This window comes from Cyprinodon variegatus, unplaced genomic scaffold (genome assembly GCF_000732505.1).
Source record: "Cyprinodon variegatus isolate N-32 unplaced genomic scaffold, C_variegatus-1.0 Scaffold369, whole genome shotgun sequence".
Classification (NCBI taxonomy): domain Eukaryota; kingdom Metazoa; phylum Chordata; class Actinopteri; order Cyprinodontiformes; family Cyprinodontidae; genus Cyprinodon; species Cyprinodon variegatus.
The window spans coordinates 536,210-550,455 of record NW_015150822.1 but is presented as its reverse complement, the minus strand read 5'-3'; the positions used below and the strand labels follow the sequence as shown (position 1 = coordinate 550,455).

The window sequence follows — 14,246 nt, the reverse complement described above, 5'->3', positions numbered from 1 at the left end:
GTGTTAAATTTCTTAAAAACCCAGACAGTGTTTATAATATGTCAGGTGATGCTGGTAAGTGCGAAATGAAATACAGAATGGCTTTCCATAGTTGGGACACCTCATGGCTACAAACGCTGAGTGGCAGACTGTTTTATAGAACTAGATTGTTGGCATAAACAAATGTTTTTCAGGTGTTTGTTACCCTTACTACAACTTTGACCATCCACTTTTATAACTTGACTGGTCAAGTTTGATTAGAACTCTAAAGGAGAGACTATTTATAAAACCCTCACCTCTATTTGGGGAAAAAAAACCTAAAAGTTTGATTTCTAGTTTATCGTAGACGGTACCGTAGCCTCTATCTCCTCCCTTGCCGCTCATCCTCATATTTGACCAGACCCTGCGCCGGCTGCTTTGAATGGAGCCGCCAATTTCCTTGGACGTCACTTCCGTTGCGCGAAACTAAACATTTCGCGCCACTGACTTTTAACCGAACACAGGAGCACCTGGCGGATAATTAAACTTAGAAATCGCTATAAGCCCTCTTATTATTATGGTTTCAGCATTAAATCATAGTAATTTTCCGGCGGTGTTTTGAGGTGGACCGGTTAGTGATGCTGAGCAGCTGTTTGTGTTTATGGAGCCGTTAGTGTCTGCTGGGATATTCTCTACTAAGCAGATACAGAGCTGATATTTACCTTCACTATGAACAGAAACAAATTAAAGAAGACCAAGGTGGGTCACTGTTTTTGTAATGAATATAGAGTGCAACTTATTTGCGAGGTGAATACTTGTTCTATATTTTATTTGCCTCTTTATTTTATTTTATTTTTTTCTTCACAACCAAGTAGACTTTTCTAGTTTTAAGACTACATGTAAACAAAACATCTTTTTATTTCATGGATATAAATCCTGCTGTTTTCTTGATTTGGCTTGATTTCCTCGTTTAACTTGTTCCTGGTTTTATTGTTTTGTCTCAGGTTGCTGCAGGGCAGCAGAACATCTCTTCATTCTTTTGCTCCAAAACCCAAACGGTAAGATCTGCTTAGATGCGCTTTATTTAGAAACTTTTACTTTGTGTTTTTGGTAAGATGACATAAACACAGAGATGTTTGTGCAGACATCAGCAAACCTGACCCATCTGATTTGGACTGTTTGAGGTGTCTGATTATCAAAATTCAAGTCATTCCTCAGCAGGGGAGGATCTAGGATTCTAGGAGATCAGGGGCTTAGCCCTGAGGGTGAAGATGAGAGTTTAGACTTTCTGGAAAATCCCGTTCTAATGTAAAATATGACAGATTACTGGATTATGGAAATTTCTAGTATACTATATGCTATCAGCCAGGAGCGGCTCTGTTGGTGGATCGAAGTTGCTACAACTGATTAAATGTTGGGAACAAATAAACCGGAACGAGGGACGTTAAGCAAAGCAGACATCCTTTTAGTGAAACCCAGTAATCGTGGCTCGATATGTCGTCGTCTAAGTCTGACTTCTCTGAGCTGGTTTTATGGAATACCTCCCAAGTTTATTTAAAGGGGTCATTGAATGCAAAACTGAGTTTACATTGTCATAGATGAATAAGGATAGTTCAGAGAGTGAAATGGACGTACAGAGAAGTTCCAACCCCATCGACACCTCCTTTCTCTGCAAATCTCACAATTCTAAACTTCCTCCATAAAACGGGTGAATACAAACGAAGCACCAAGTTGACGTAAACTTGGGGATGCTGTCTTATTTGGTTCTGGCCTGTACTTTTGTCATTCCCTGAAATTAACATACAGACCAGCCCACTAGTTCACGGCCCAAGAACATGAATAGAGGTAGATGTAAGACATCAGTTTAGCAGTTTAGCCTACAGTTGGGTTTACGTCTACATGAATTACAAAGCAGGCAGTTCCTCTATTGAAAATGAGCCACAACGGGCGTAAATGCAGCGTTCCAGGCTGCACGGAGAAAGGGGAAAATTTTCACAGTCTTCCCAAGGATCTGAAGACTCGACAGGCATGGATTATTTCTATCTATCAGAAGATCCCTGCAAAGTTTGATGCTCAGCTGTTCATTTGCTCTAAGCATTTCACTGAAGACAGCTTTCAAAATATTGGACAGTTCAAGTTGGAGGCCAGTAAGGCAGGCGAGGGGGAAGCATGGTGCCGCCTGTGTCCAGGCTGTCCCGGTCGGGTTCGGTCGCTCCATCCCCCGCCGGCTCCCTTACCCCTTTCCGCTGGGGTTCCCAGACCAGCCCCGGAGCTGACGGCTCGGTTCTGCTGCACTGTAGTCGACCTAATTCCCGGACGATTTTGAAATTCCCCCTGGACATTTTTGTTAGGTATGAAAAGTAGGACATGTCTGGGGGAAAAAGAGGACGTCTGGTCACCCTACCATATCAACAATTTGATGTTTCAGTGAGTGAGTGCTTGTTGCAATGATGCATCTTTGCTTGGTAACTTCAATCGTTGCAAACCAACCAATCAGCGCACAGCTCATCTAAATATTCATGAGCATACCATAAAAGGAAGGAAACCTGTCGATTCATTATAACCAAACTTGCATTAGTGCTCATAGAACAGCAACTAACACCAACTACTAAGTGGAGCAATATGGCAATTGCCGTACTGCTACACTTGTGAAAGTACAATCTGTTGGGCTCTTTTTGGCATCAAGACAATTATTCTTATTGCCACATTGCCAGACAGGACACTGTAAAAACAGAAACAAAAAAACCGGCATTTTTTTGCCTTTTTCGGCCCACCCATTTTTCCCCCCCTTTTTCGGGGCCTTGAGGGGCCGGCCCCAATTCCCTATAGAATCATTCTATGCCCCCTTTAGGCTGAGGTTAAATGACAAACTCTATGTGATGACTTTTTGATATTAAAGGGCCTTATTTTTATTTTATTTAGTAATGTCAGACTAATAAGTTCTGAATATAATAGAAATAAAACACTTTTTTGTTTATTTGTTAGGTTTATACATTTTCCTTCCTCTACAGTTATTCTTTGTTAGCTTATCACATAAACTAATTCTGGTTTGTGATTAGAATAATTTGGGATATTATGAATATTTGTGGATAGAACTGTATTTTAGCGTTAGACAACCATATTCTATTGTGTGTTTGCATGAAAGTTTGGGAGTTTGTCTCCCTGTTTGTAAAACTACAGATGACTATTATTTTGCATTTAGAATGATCCACTAATTTTGTTTTCCAGCCTTTCTCATTACAGGATGAGGTCTCCCTTAGAGGTAGTCCACGCTGCAAGGCTGAGCCTCGGATAAAAGATGTGGAAGACGATGTTAATTTCAGACTAAACACCCCTCCAAAGAGGAGTATTCTCGGGGACCTGGAAAACCTCCTTCCCCCCTCCCCTGGCCTTCTCTCTGTGCCAGAGACCCCCAGTAGTCAGATCAGACTTTCCCTTCCTTCTCCCTCCAGAGCGGGCGGTCCATCAAGCTCCGAGCCAAAGCAATGCCAGCGTTCTCTGATCTGTCCAAGTCCCAGCTCCAAAAGTATAAGAGTGGGGAAAAAGATGACAGAGAAAGGAGAAATGATTAAGAGTGGAAGCACATTATCTGGCTCTTTGAAGAGACTCTTCAGCCCCAGTGAAGAAACCCACCATGCCAAGAAGGCAAGAACGTCACCAACAAAGACTTTGTTAGATTGTCCAGGCATCAGCCTGAAAGAAGAAAGGCTATTGGCTGGTCCTCTGAAGACACTTCCTCTGTCTGCTGACCAAACAGGAGACACAAAACATAAGGAGCAACGACAACGTGAGGCCGATTCGTGTTTTACTCTGATAGCAGAGCCACAAACCGACAGAAATGTGCAGAGTTTCCTAAATAAGCAGACTTGCACCTCTGCTAGTCTTCCACATAAAAGAAGCCCACAGGCAGACAGACTCGCCGTAGAATTGGAGGTGGACAGAGAAGAGAGGAAGGCTACGCTGGTAACGCTTGGAGATGGGAACAAAAAGAGCTCCACAGATCAGGAGAAAGGCAGAGGTACAAATATGCTCTGTTCATTGGCGTCCACCTGATACACCCGTCCAATGAGATTTAGAGAATACCATGTTTCTTTGGCAATGATCTGTAGATTTTCATTGGTTTTTTTAAAGTAGCATGACAATGGCAGCTGTTGCTTATGGAGGAAAATATTCTTTTATTATTAAAATTTCTTTTAAAGATATTTAATATATCCATATAACATTGCCTTTAAAGGCATTAGCTGTGCAAATATACCTTCACATAAAGTAAACATGCCCTGTCATATTAATAACTGTAACTCTAAGCTCTCGGGCATGTTTGCTAATGTTACTGTTGCTCTCCTATACATCAACCAGATGAATCGGGACCAGAACCCGTCTGTCCCACTGAGGAGGCCTTTGAAGAGAGCTGGTTTGATGACCTAATGGATGATGATGGAGCCAAAAAGGATAAAGCCAAGAAGCCACTGTAAGAAACGTCTTACCTCATTGTAGCAGCCAAAGAGGCCTGTTAAGTTTGACTAAAAGTTACATGAATATATTTCTTTCCAAAAAAGATAAAAAAAATAAAAAAATCTGGACTTTGTTTTCAAGTTTGAAGACGTTTCGCTTCCCATCCAGGAAGCTTTTCTTAATTCAGAATGTCAGAAATAGCGGTGAGTTCAAGGCTTTATAGAGTGAACCAAAACCCAAGGCCTTGTTTTGGCTTAGAAACTTGGTCCACTCTATAAAGCCTCAAACTCAACACTATTTCTGACATTCTGAATTGAAAAAGCTTCCTGGATGGGAAGCGAAACTTCTTCAAACTTTTGGATTGACTATGACCTGAATGACTGAGGCCCTTCACCAGCACATGAATATATTCCCTTTTTTTTTTTTTAGCCTATTTAAAAAGCAACTTTTCTGTTTTTCCAGCAAGGTACCGGACCATGTGATCCTTTCTGGGGGACTAAATAACCGCTATATGGTTTTGGATGTTCAGGAGAGACCTGGCAACAAAACGCTGATCATCTCATGCTGCAAATCTCTTCGTCCAACTGAGACCTGCCTGCTTAAAGATGGATGGTAATGCTCTCTTTACCCTTACACGTAATATTTATTCCATTTAGTTTTATGTAGCTCTCGGGGCAGCTTTATAATAACATATTTTGTATGGTGTTAATCTTTTTTGTCCACTTGCAAAAAACGGCTGCCTTTGGTTTTCCAAAACATAAAATATTGTCATTTCATGCTAAATCTACTGTGCTTAATCATCATAGGAAGCAATCTGCTTCCTTTTCCTATCTCCTTCCTTAATACCAGAACTGTTCAGACAGCAATCATCCTTTCATCTCTTACACACTTTTGCACTCAAAAGCATGAATGCAAAAGGTGATTTTGTACATGTGAAGGACCGAGCATGAAGACACAGTGGGGATTATCAAGAAAATGGGTTTTAACAAGAATTAAAACTATAATGACAGGGCCCTTAAAAGAGGTAAACGAAGAGACTAACTTAAGGCAAGAAACATCTCAAACTAACTGCACAAACAAACCTGACACACAGCAAACAAAGGGGACCTAAATACTGTCTGATCAGATTGACTGACTGAGGAAGAGGTAGGGAGAACATCTACACCCATTTGAGAAAAAATTACTAAACCTTTAGTTTAAGGATTAAACTTAGATTGATCATAATTAAACAAAATCAAAGCAAATCACAAAAGCAAAAGAACAAAAAGATTATGCAGCATATTAAAATGTGAAATCCATGGTCTTCCCCCATAGTGGAACTCCAGATGGTACGACCCAATCAGTCAAAGGTGCCTTACAGAGTCCTTTGCATTCTCCCAGTTGAAGGTACTCTCCTCAACAGCAGAAAAGAAAACAAACAATATTAAGCATTTGACAAAATTAAATATACAAAAGTTAACCAAATATGCGCACTATAATTGGAACTGATGTTTTCTTATATTGTCAAAACCAATATATTTATCCTGCCATGTGTTAAAACATACTGTCCCTGTGACCATCACACCGCATTATGTTAGCCCATAACCCCCCCAAAAAATTTTGATTTTGTTCCACAGTGTTTCTTTCGGGTTTTTTTTATTGAACTTTGTAGAATACAGTCAATAAGAAAAATCAAACAATATTTAGAAGTTACAAAAGAGAAGAACAAACAAATATAACAATCTAGAGGGAGACTCTTCTTCCAGTATCACAAAGATCAAGGGCACCCATCCTAACCCAAATTAGTCCTGTAATGTTGATGTGATGTTTATCCATTTTTCCCATTTGTCTTGACATTGTTCTTCTTGTGTCCTCAGTCTATGTGTTAGAATCTCCATCTCATATAATGTGTTCAGTCTGTATCCATTCCTTTGTGGTGGGAGGATCAGATTGGCACCCCTTCCTAGTTATTACCTTTTTGGCAGCCACCAACAGAATTTTAAACAAAATAACACAAATTATTAAGAACAACATTCTCCAAAAGGCCAAGATATAAAACCAGAGGTATTAGGTGTTGTGTAACCCAATTTTGTTAAAATTTGTTGCGTATTTTGTTCCAGAACTGTGTAATTTTAGAACAGAGACAGAGAAAATATGTGCATGGTTAACATTAAAATGCTCCACAATTTCTCCAACACGGTTAAACAATAAATTTAACTTTACTGATAGTTTTGGGTGTTGTAAAAAATCTGATTATATTTTTCCAAGAGGTCGATAATTAACCATTGAAAAGATGCTGAGTTTTCCATCTACTGCCAACATCACTGGTTCTCGTGTGTTTCAGCATTGTGCAGCAATTCCAAATTGTCCTCTCTTATTGGCTCTCTGCAGGGAGTTGACCCCTGTTTGTCGTGGTGATGTGATTCATCTGGAGGGCTGCCCCAATGGAGGGGACTGGTTGGTGGACAGAGAGCAGGGTTTCCTGGTTCTACAGCCCGACAGCCTCATCTCAGGTACCACCATCTCCAACTCTATCCGCTGCATGAGGCGAGCGGTGCTTGGAGAAGTGTTCAAAGTAAGTGTCTTGGACTTGTTTGTCAGTGATTCCTACAATAAATCTTTACTTTAGAGACTTAATGACATTAATCAATTTGTGTTTTGTCCACCAGGTCACATTCAATAGGCTTTTAAGGTTTTAAAAACATCCTTTAATTCTCTTTACTTTAATGCAGAGTTTCGACGGCGGCTCTAAGCAGATGCTTAATGGGACCATGGTGCATGAAGTTTTCCAGAGAGCAGCTACAACCAAAGACTTCTCTCTGCACAACCTTTCCCGGCTGGCTGATGAGGCGCTGTGCAGTCCTCGTTACCTTGGAGACATGTATGTGGAGGGATTGTTCTATAACAGCTGCAGGCTGTGTAACGTTATACTAATTAAAACCGCAATCAGAGTATTTGAAGAGGCTGATACATGTTTGACATCTGGTAATGTGAAATATCTTAACTGGAAAAATAGCACTGAGGACCACGTATGTGGTTGAAATAAATCACCTCACTGATTTTCTTCATGTTTTTCCATTTGTTTTCATCTATGTGCTCACAGGTATACACTAGGAGTAAGTCAGGAGGAGATGAAGCAGGAACTTCATGAATATTTGCCATCATTGGAGCACTGGGCCAATGAATACCTCTGTTCTTCTACGCCAAAACCAATCAGCCCTAAAATGTAAGACTCTCTTTAAAAGACAACAATTACAAGCATTTGGTAATTGGCTGATTGTCATGTTTGCTGGCTTGATTCCAGTCCCAACAGCAGCAGAGGTTCAAAAAGGTCCCAGGCCCCAGCTGCTGCTTTCACTCTGTCCGAACTGGCAGACATAGAGGAGAATATCTGGTCCCCAAGATTTGGCCTCAAGGGGAAAATAGACGTGACGGCGAGGGTTCGAATCCAAAGGCCGCGAAACGAAAGCCACAGAAATCCTGAGGAAAAGACAGTCCCTTTGGAGCTGAAGACTGGGAGGGAGTCGAACTCGATAGAACATCGCAGTCAGGTTGGTGGAGCTGCTTGGCTTTTCAGGTCATGTGGAAAACTGTGGTTTTATTTGTCATGTAAATGTGGGATGCTTTATGTGTGCAGGTGATTCTGTATACTCTGATGAGCATGGAGAGATACAGTCCTGATATCGGGCTTCTGCTTTACCTGAAGACGGGTAACATGCATCCTGTAGCTGCCAGCCACATGGACCACCGAGGTACAGTGGGATCACACATCTGCAGAAAATCTTATACACTACAGCTTTTATGCATTTCATCCTCCTACAACCACAGAATCTAGACGGATTTTAGACCAAAACAGTGATTATTGACATGATTATGAAATGTAAAGCATGGTGGTAGCATCATCCTTTTCCTTTTGTTGTTCTTCTGATCCTAAGACTTGATGAGAACTTCTTGCACGCTGCAAATGTCTTGAAACGATGGCAGAGTTTTGCCTTTCATCAGGAAAACAACTCTTAACATACAAGAATAGAACATGTGATGGAAATTTCAAAGCCCCATGAACCAATTTGAAACAATTGGCCAAAACACACCATACAGGACTCATTTAAAACAGTTTAGAATGGCGGCATCTGCTGGATAGCTGTCAGAACTACAATTAAGTGACTCCCCTAATGTCTGCATTATTTCCGGGCTGAACTTGTTTGTTCAATAAGAATAGTGTTGCAATGATTATATACATAAATAATAATAAACTAATATCTGACCTGTGAAATGCAACATGATAAACAGCTCTTCTGATGCATAACAGCTATGTGACGGTGTGGTCCTATCAATCCTGGTTTCCAAGCTATGCCTCTCAATTGACAGAGTTTGAGTTTAAATCCCGTCTCTATTTCTTATTTATTTATTTTTTTTTATGCTAATTTATGTTAATTAGGACACTTCTCAGACTGTGCAGCGTAATTTGACTGTGCTGCACCTATGACCATATAACTGCATCAATACATTATCCTTTAAATAGTACTGATAGTTTAAATGATTGGAACCAACTCTGTGCCCAGTAGGTTCCACCGGTTCTCCACGCTCTTGCTGTGGTTCTGACAGATGATGATCGTATTAAAGGAGAAGCAACAATAATTTCTTAGATGCGCCATGTGAATAAATATCTCTTATAAATTAATCTGTGGATGACTGGTGGGTAGAGATGTGTGTGCCTCTATCTATTTTAGATCTATCTGGATGAAGTGAACTATTCTGACTCAATTCTAAACTTGACTTAAATATAACATTTCGTTTCCTGTCTTCAAATAAAACTAAAAACATGAAGAAAAAAAAAACGTGGTTTGAGCTGCAATTCTGCTGCATTTACTGTAAATGTTTCAGTAGTATTGAAACACCCAGATGATTTAAATTTATTTTGAAGCTCGACACCAAGAGTGATGTAACGAGATCTCGCTGGCAGCGGTCACGTGACTGGGGTGCAACAACAGCACTACCTATTAGAAATAACATGGCCTGGTCAAACTCTGGATGTTAATTTAACAGAGGATTCGTGATGCTCTCCATTCAGTCTGACAGTTTTCATTAACCAGTCTGTAAATATTTCCCTCTCTAGATGTCCAGAGCTGATGGATAAATTCTCAAAAAGCTTGAAACTGTATTTGAAGTGGAAGATGTTCTTTACTCTTTTTGGCAGAGAACAGATTTTTGGTTTTAAAATCTCATTGAATCTAATATAATTTTCCTTCTGGTTTCATAATTATGCACTACTTAATATCAGTAGCTCATAAACGGCCAATAAAATGTTTGTTTGTAGTTGTGTCATGTTGAAATGTGAATAAGAACAGGTTTACTTTTTTGATTAGTATTCACTCTATTAAGAAAGGAGCCCAGACTGTGACAGTCATGCTTTCTGTCGGGGGGGCTTTTTCCTCAGAGCTGCTGAAGCTGAGGAACAGCCTGGTCCATCACATTAGTCACAGCGTGGAGCGAGGATCTGATCGGAGTCGCCTGTCCAGTCTTCCTGAGATCCTGACTGACAGAAAGAGCTGCCAGTATTGCCCTCAAAAGCTAAACTGTGCTTTATATGAGAGGTAAGCTTTTGTAAAACCCATTTTTCTAGCTGTTGTTTTTCCTCCTATATCTCATCATGTCTTCATCCTTTCTTTAGAGTGGTGGACCCCACCTCTACAGATGTCCATGAGGATTCTGTGCGGGCCTTTCTGGAGCAAGAGACCACCCACCTGACTCTGCCACATCTGGACTACTTCGCTCACTGGCTGCTGCTCTGCAGCCTGGAGGCGTCCACCATGGAGGCCAAAAATGGCCGAAAGCGCGTTTGGCTGCAGTCGGTTCAGGAAAGGTAGTGAATAAGCCTGAGCTTTCATTAATGGGAGCCTTTGTTACTGAGTTATATTTTTTTAAACTGTGCAAAACACCACAGTTTATGTGACACTTTGGTTTTAGAAACCTTTGTGTTAAAGTCTGATGTCTTTATTAAATACTATAAAGGTTTCAGATCCTGCTAAAGATTTCTACACCTTTTATAGTTAGAAACCTTTGACCATCAGAAACAGAATTATAAATTTCTGTGACTGAATTTGTTCATCCATCTTCTCCATCAGGGTCATGGTGGGCCTGTGCAATCTCCACATCTCCAGCAGTCTATGGGTGCAGGAATCTGGTTATATAATTTGAAAATACATGATGAAATACACTAAATTTAAAATGAATTAATTGGCTTTGAAATGTCTATTTTAATTTGCACTCCTATATTTGGTTTCTTCTGTCAGACAATTGGGTCTTTAAGCCAAAGTTGTTAAAAAAAACTGATTATTTTATAACAAGTTACATTTCGGGGGGTTTAGGATCCAGCAGAGAAGGGCACATGAGCGCATTATTAACGTTAAATTACTGTGCATAAAAAAATAAAATGGGCTTGGGGCTAACTTGACAGCTACATTGAGCTGTTAGCTACAGTCGCTAAATTAGCAAAGTATCATGTGCCTGTGCCATGTTCTGTTTGTCATGAGGAAAGCCATGGTTATTGCATCACTAAGCTCATATATGCTCCAGAGCTTCAGCTCAAAATGTGGTTAAAAATAAACTGAACCTGATGTGAAATATCGGTCTGTAAATCTGTTTATTACTTTACCCAGTTGTCCTACAAAAAAAATAATTTTCTGTACAAAAACAAAGCTAATTATTTCAAAGCATAACATCCAGTTTCAGTTAAGTGCATTTCATTTTAATACCAATTAATTTAGTTTTCAATTACACCAATAAATATTAATTCAAGGCAATACAAATTCAATATCCAGGGGCTTAGGTTTCTGCCCATATTTAGAAAGTCGGACACGAAGTCGCCACACAATCACTGCAGCCATTATGGCCACAAAGAAGGGATGGTTACAATAATGGACGATAAGGAGAGAATCTTTGAATCTGAACATATTTGGGCTGACAGAAATAACATCAGAATTGAATCAACAGAGAGGAAATTGTCTGCAAGTTTGGACGTAGTTATGCATCAGGAAGAATTTTCTAGGGTAGGGTGTGTGTGCGTGTTCTTCCACCTAATAACACAATTTAAACAGTTGAAAGGACACATGATCTGTATTAAGTGGTTTTACATTTTTAAAATCTCTTTAGAAAACTCTGAAATCGCAGTTTAAACTTTGTGAAATTGTTTTGTGTAAACCACGGACATGACTTGCTTTACTTCTCAGCTAAGCTCCTACAAACCTCTTTAAAGACAAATCAACGATTTAGAAATCTAAACATAGGATGGTTTGTTTCCCACACTGTGATCTTTAGAGGATGACCTCTTGTAGGTTTCTGTGTTATAGAATAGACCATAAAGCAACAAGGGCAGCCTGATAATATTCAGCTCTAATCTTTTCACATTTCACATTTATATATTTCACACTGCATGTTTCTGCCTTATTTCTGCACAGTGAGAAGAACGGCAGCTGTGTGGGGAATGTGCAGCTCAGTGGCTCAGTGACCGCTCAGTCTGAAGGGGTCTTCCTCCACCGCTTCCTACGCAGCAGTGCTGCCCCGCAGCAGGGTGTAACCCACTGCGGTCTGACCAGTGGAGATCGCATTGTTGTCAGCGACCAGGAAGGTCGTCTCATTGGCTTAGCAACGGGATACCTCAGAGAGCTCAGCAGGGCGTCGGTTAGCTGCACTCTGGACAGGTGGGCTCCATATTTAAGGGTTATCTGGCTGTGCTCAAAAGACGCTTTTTTACCAGGGTTTTCTTGTCCTCGTATTAAACAGAGACCTTTCAAAGTTCAGAGGTGTGATTTTCCGACTGGATAGTGACGAAGGAGTGGTGGGTCTCAGTACTCACCTCAGCAATCTGTCCAGGCTGATGGAAAACTCCCAGGACAGGTGAGACCAGGGGAATGTGATCATAACATCTTCAGATATGGTCAGAATTTTTTATACATGTCCTCAAACCTTTACTTTTTTTGTAAGCAGCCTGCGTCTTAGGGAGCTGATTGTTGACCTTCGACCTCCGGAGTTTATCACCAACCTCAGCTCTGTTCTGCCCAGAGAGGCCAAGGACACAGTGGCAAACATCCTCAAAGGTGCTTCAGCTCTGCTTTTGTATAGGATCTAATGCTCAGGTGGATCCATCGCTTATGAAACATTCAGTTCAAATAGAAAACTTATAAACCTTCTTCGCTGTTGCTCCTTGACAGGTTTTCCTATAAGGACAAGTCTGAGTGACATCTTCAATTAATCCTCTGCCTTTCAAATATATTCACGTTCCTAGAACTCCATTTCATTTACTTGCATTACAGCCTCTGCCTTCAATAGACATTATTAGGATTTTAATGTATCAAAATGTCAGTTTTCATGTCTTGCCACTGGGTAAAAGTTGGTTAAAAGGCTTGACTTTGATTTAGCCATTCTCTGGCCGCATGTTTAGGGTAAACCTGCACCCCATTTTCTATCTTTAGACAGGCCATCTTTCAGGCTGGACCATATTTCCCACCCCTTTCTGAATCCCTATAGCATGATTCTACCTCCACCGTTAAATGTTCACAAACATTGTTCTTCCATATATACAATTTTGCATTTATCAAAATGTTTTCTGCATTTATATCTGCTCACTTCTGTTTTTAGGGCTCAACAAACCACAGAAACAGGCCATGAAAAAGGTTTTGCTGTCCAAAGACTATACGCTTATTGTCGGTATGCCCGGCACCGGCAAAACTACGACCATCTGCACTCTGGTAACTCTCCATCAAACCTGAACTATAACTCTGTTCAATATCAGAACATCCTGATTTCCCCTCATTATCATTTCTGCAACCCAGGTCCGTATCCTACATGCCTGTGGATTTAGTGTACTGCTCACCAGCTACACACACTCTGCTGTAGACAATATCCTCCTGAAGCTCAAACGTTTCCGGGTCGGGTTTTTGCGTCTGGGCCAGGGACAAAAGGTGCAGCATTGTCAGCGGCTGGTATTTGGTATGCCTTACAACCAGTACGATAATTAATGATGGACGTGAACTTGTTCCAGGTTCATCCGGAGATTCTGCCTTACACAGAGGAGAGTGCAAGGAAGAGGGACGTCCACACGCTTGCAGAGCTGGAGCAGCTGTACAGTAAAGAAGTGAGGAGCCACAGCTGGTTTGGTTCCAGAGTAGATTGCAGGTCCATGAGGATTTTTAAGGATGTAAACTTTTCATCTGTCATCGTTTCAGCTCGTAGTAGCAACGACATGTATGGGCATCAAGCATCCAATCTTCACCCGGCGGCGCTTTGACTTCTGCATCGTAGATGAGGCGTCACAGATCAGCCAGCCAATCTGTCTGGGGCCGCTTTTCTATGCCAAGAGGTTTGTTCTGGTTGGAGACCATCAGCAGCTGCCTCCTATCGTACAGAACCAGGAAGCAAGGTACTATCATTGTTATTAGGTGTACTTTGATGGGGATTTTGACTAAAAAAATATCCGCCTGCACCTTAATAATCTGATGCTAATGCTGCAATTCTTTTCTGCTCCTTAAGGTCTCTTGGGATGGATGAGAGTCTGTTTAAACGTCTAGAGCTCCATAGTGAGGCCGTGGTGCAGCTCAACGTTCAGTATCGGATGAACAGGTAAACACATTTTTTGGGGGGGGGAGTTCTATGAGGTAAGATAAATGTCAATCAAAACATCCATAGCTGTCTAAAATTGTAAAAGTCAGTATATGTTAACATAGGTTTTTTTATTTGTTTCTTGTTGATCATACATATGTTTGTCAGATGTTTCTTCTGTGAAAATACAAGTTTAGAAGTAACGAATGCAAGTTACAACTTTACTAATCCTAATCACAGATTTATGAGTATGAAATTAC

General features: G+C 40.6%; 1 protein-coding gene across 2 annotated transcripts in view; it reads left to right on the top strand.

Annotated features, from left to right (window-relative positions):
- Positions 1 to 445: 445 nt before the first annotated feature.
- dna2 (DNA replication helicase/nuclease 2) overlaps positions 446 to 14,246 on the top strand; it is an 18,874-nt gene continuing 5,073 nt past the window's right edge. The window contains exons 1-20 of one of the 2 annotated variants that reach the window (XM_015386485.1): positions 446 to 717; positions 963 to 1,016; positions 3,187 to 3,976; positions 4,315 to 4,426; positions 4,873 to 5,022; positions 6,781 to 6,964; positions 7,122 to 7,270; positions 7,493 to 7,615; positions 7,694 to 7,940; positions 8,027 to 8,141; positions 9,827 to 9,983; positions 10,061 to 10,252; positions 11,847 to 12,089; positions 12,172 to 12,285; positions 12,376 to 12,485; positions 13,027 to 13,136; positions 13,221 to 13,349; positions 13,430 to 13,522; positions 13,614 to 13,807; positions 13,918 to 14,007. In XM_015386485.1, coding sequence (XP_015241971.1) covers positions 688 to 717; positions 963 to 1,016; positions 3,187 to 3,976; positions 4,315 to 4,426; positions 4,873 to 5,022; positions 6,781 to 6,964; positions 7,122 to 7,270; positions 7,493 to 7,615; positions 7,694 to 7,940; positions 8,027 to 8,141; positions 9,827 to 9,983; positions 10,061 to 10,252; positions 11,847 to 12,089; positions 12,172 to 12,285; positions 12,376 to 12,485; positions 13,027 to 13,136; positions 13,221 to 13,349; positions 13,430 to 13,522; positions 13,614 to 13,807; positions 13,918 to 14,007 — 3,386 coding nt within the window. In that variant the 5' untranslated portion in view covers positions 446 to 687. Of the gene's footprint in view, positions 718 to 962; positions 1,017 to 3,186; positions 3,977 to 4,314; positions 4,427 to 4,872; positions 5,023 to 6,780; positions 6,965 to 7,121; positions 7,271 to 7,492; positions 7,616 to 7,693; positions 7,941 to 8,026; positions 8,142 to 9,826; positions 9,984 to 10,060; positions 10,253 to 11,846; positions 12,090 to 12,171; positions 12,286 to 12,372; positions 12,486 to 13,026; positions 13,137 to 13,220; positions 13,350 to 13,429; positions 13,523 to 13,613; positions 13,808 to 13,917; positions 14,008 to 14,246 lie in introns of both variants that reach the window. The other variant, XM_015386484.1, reaches the window with a different exon arrangement.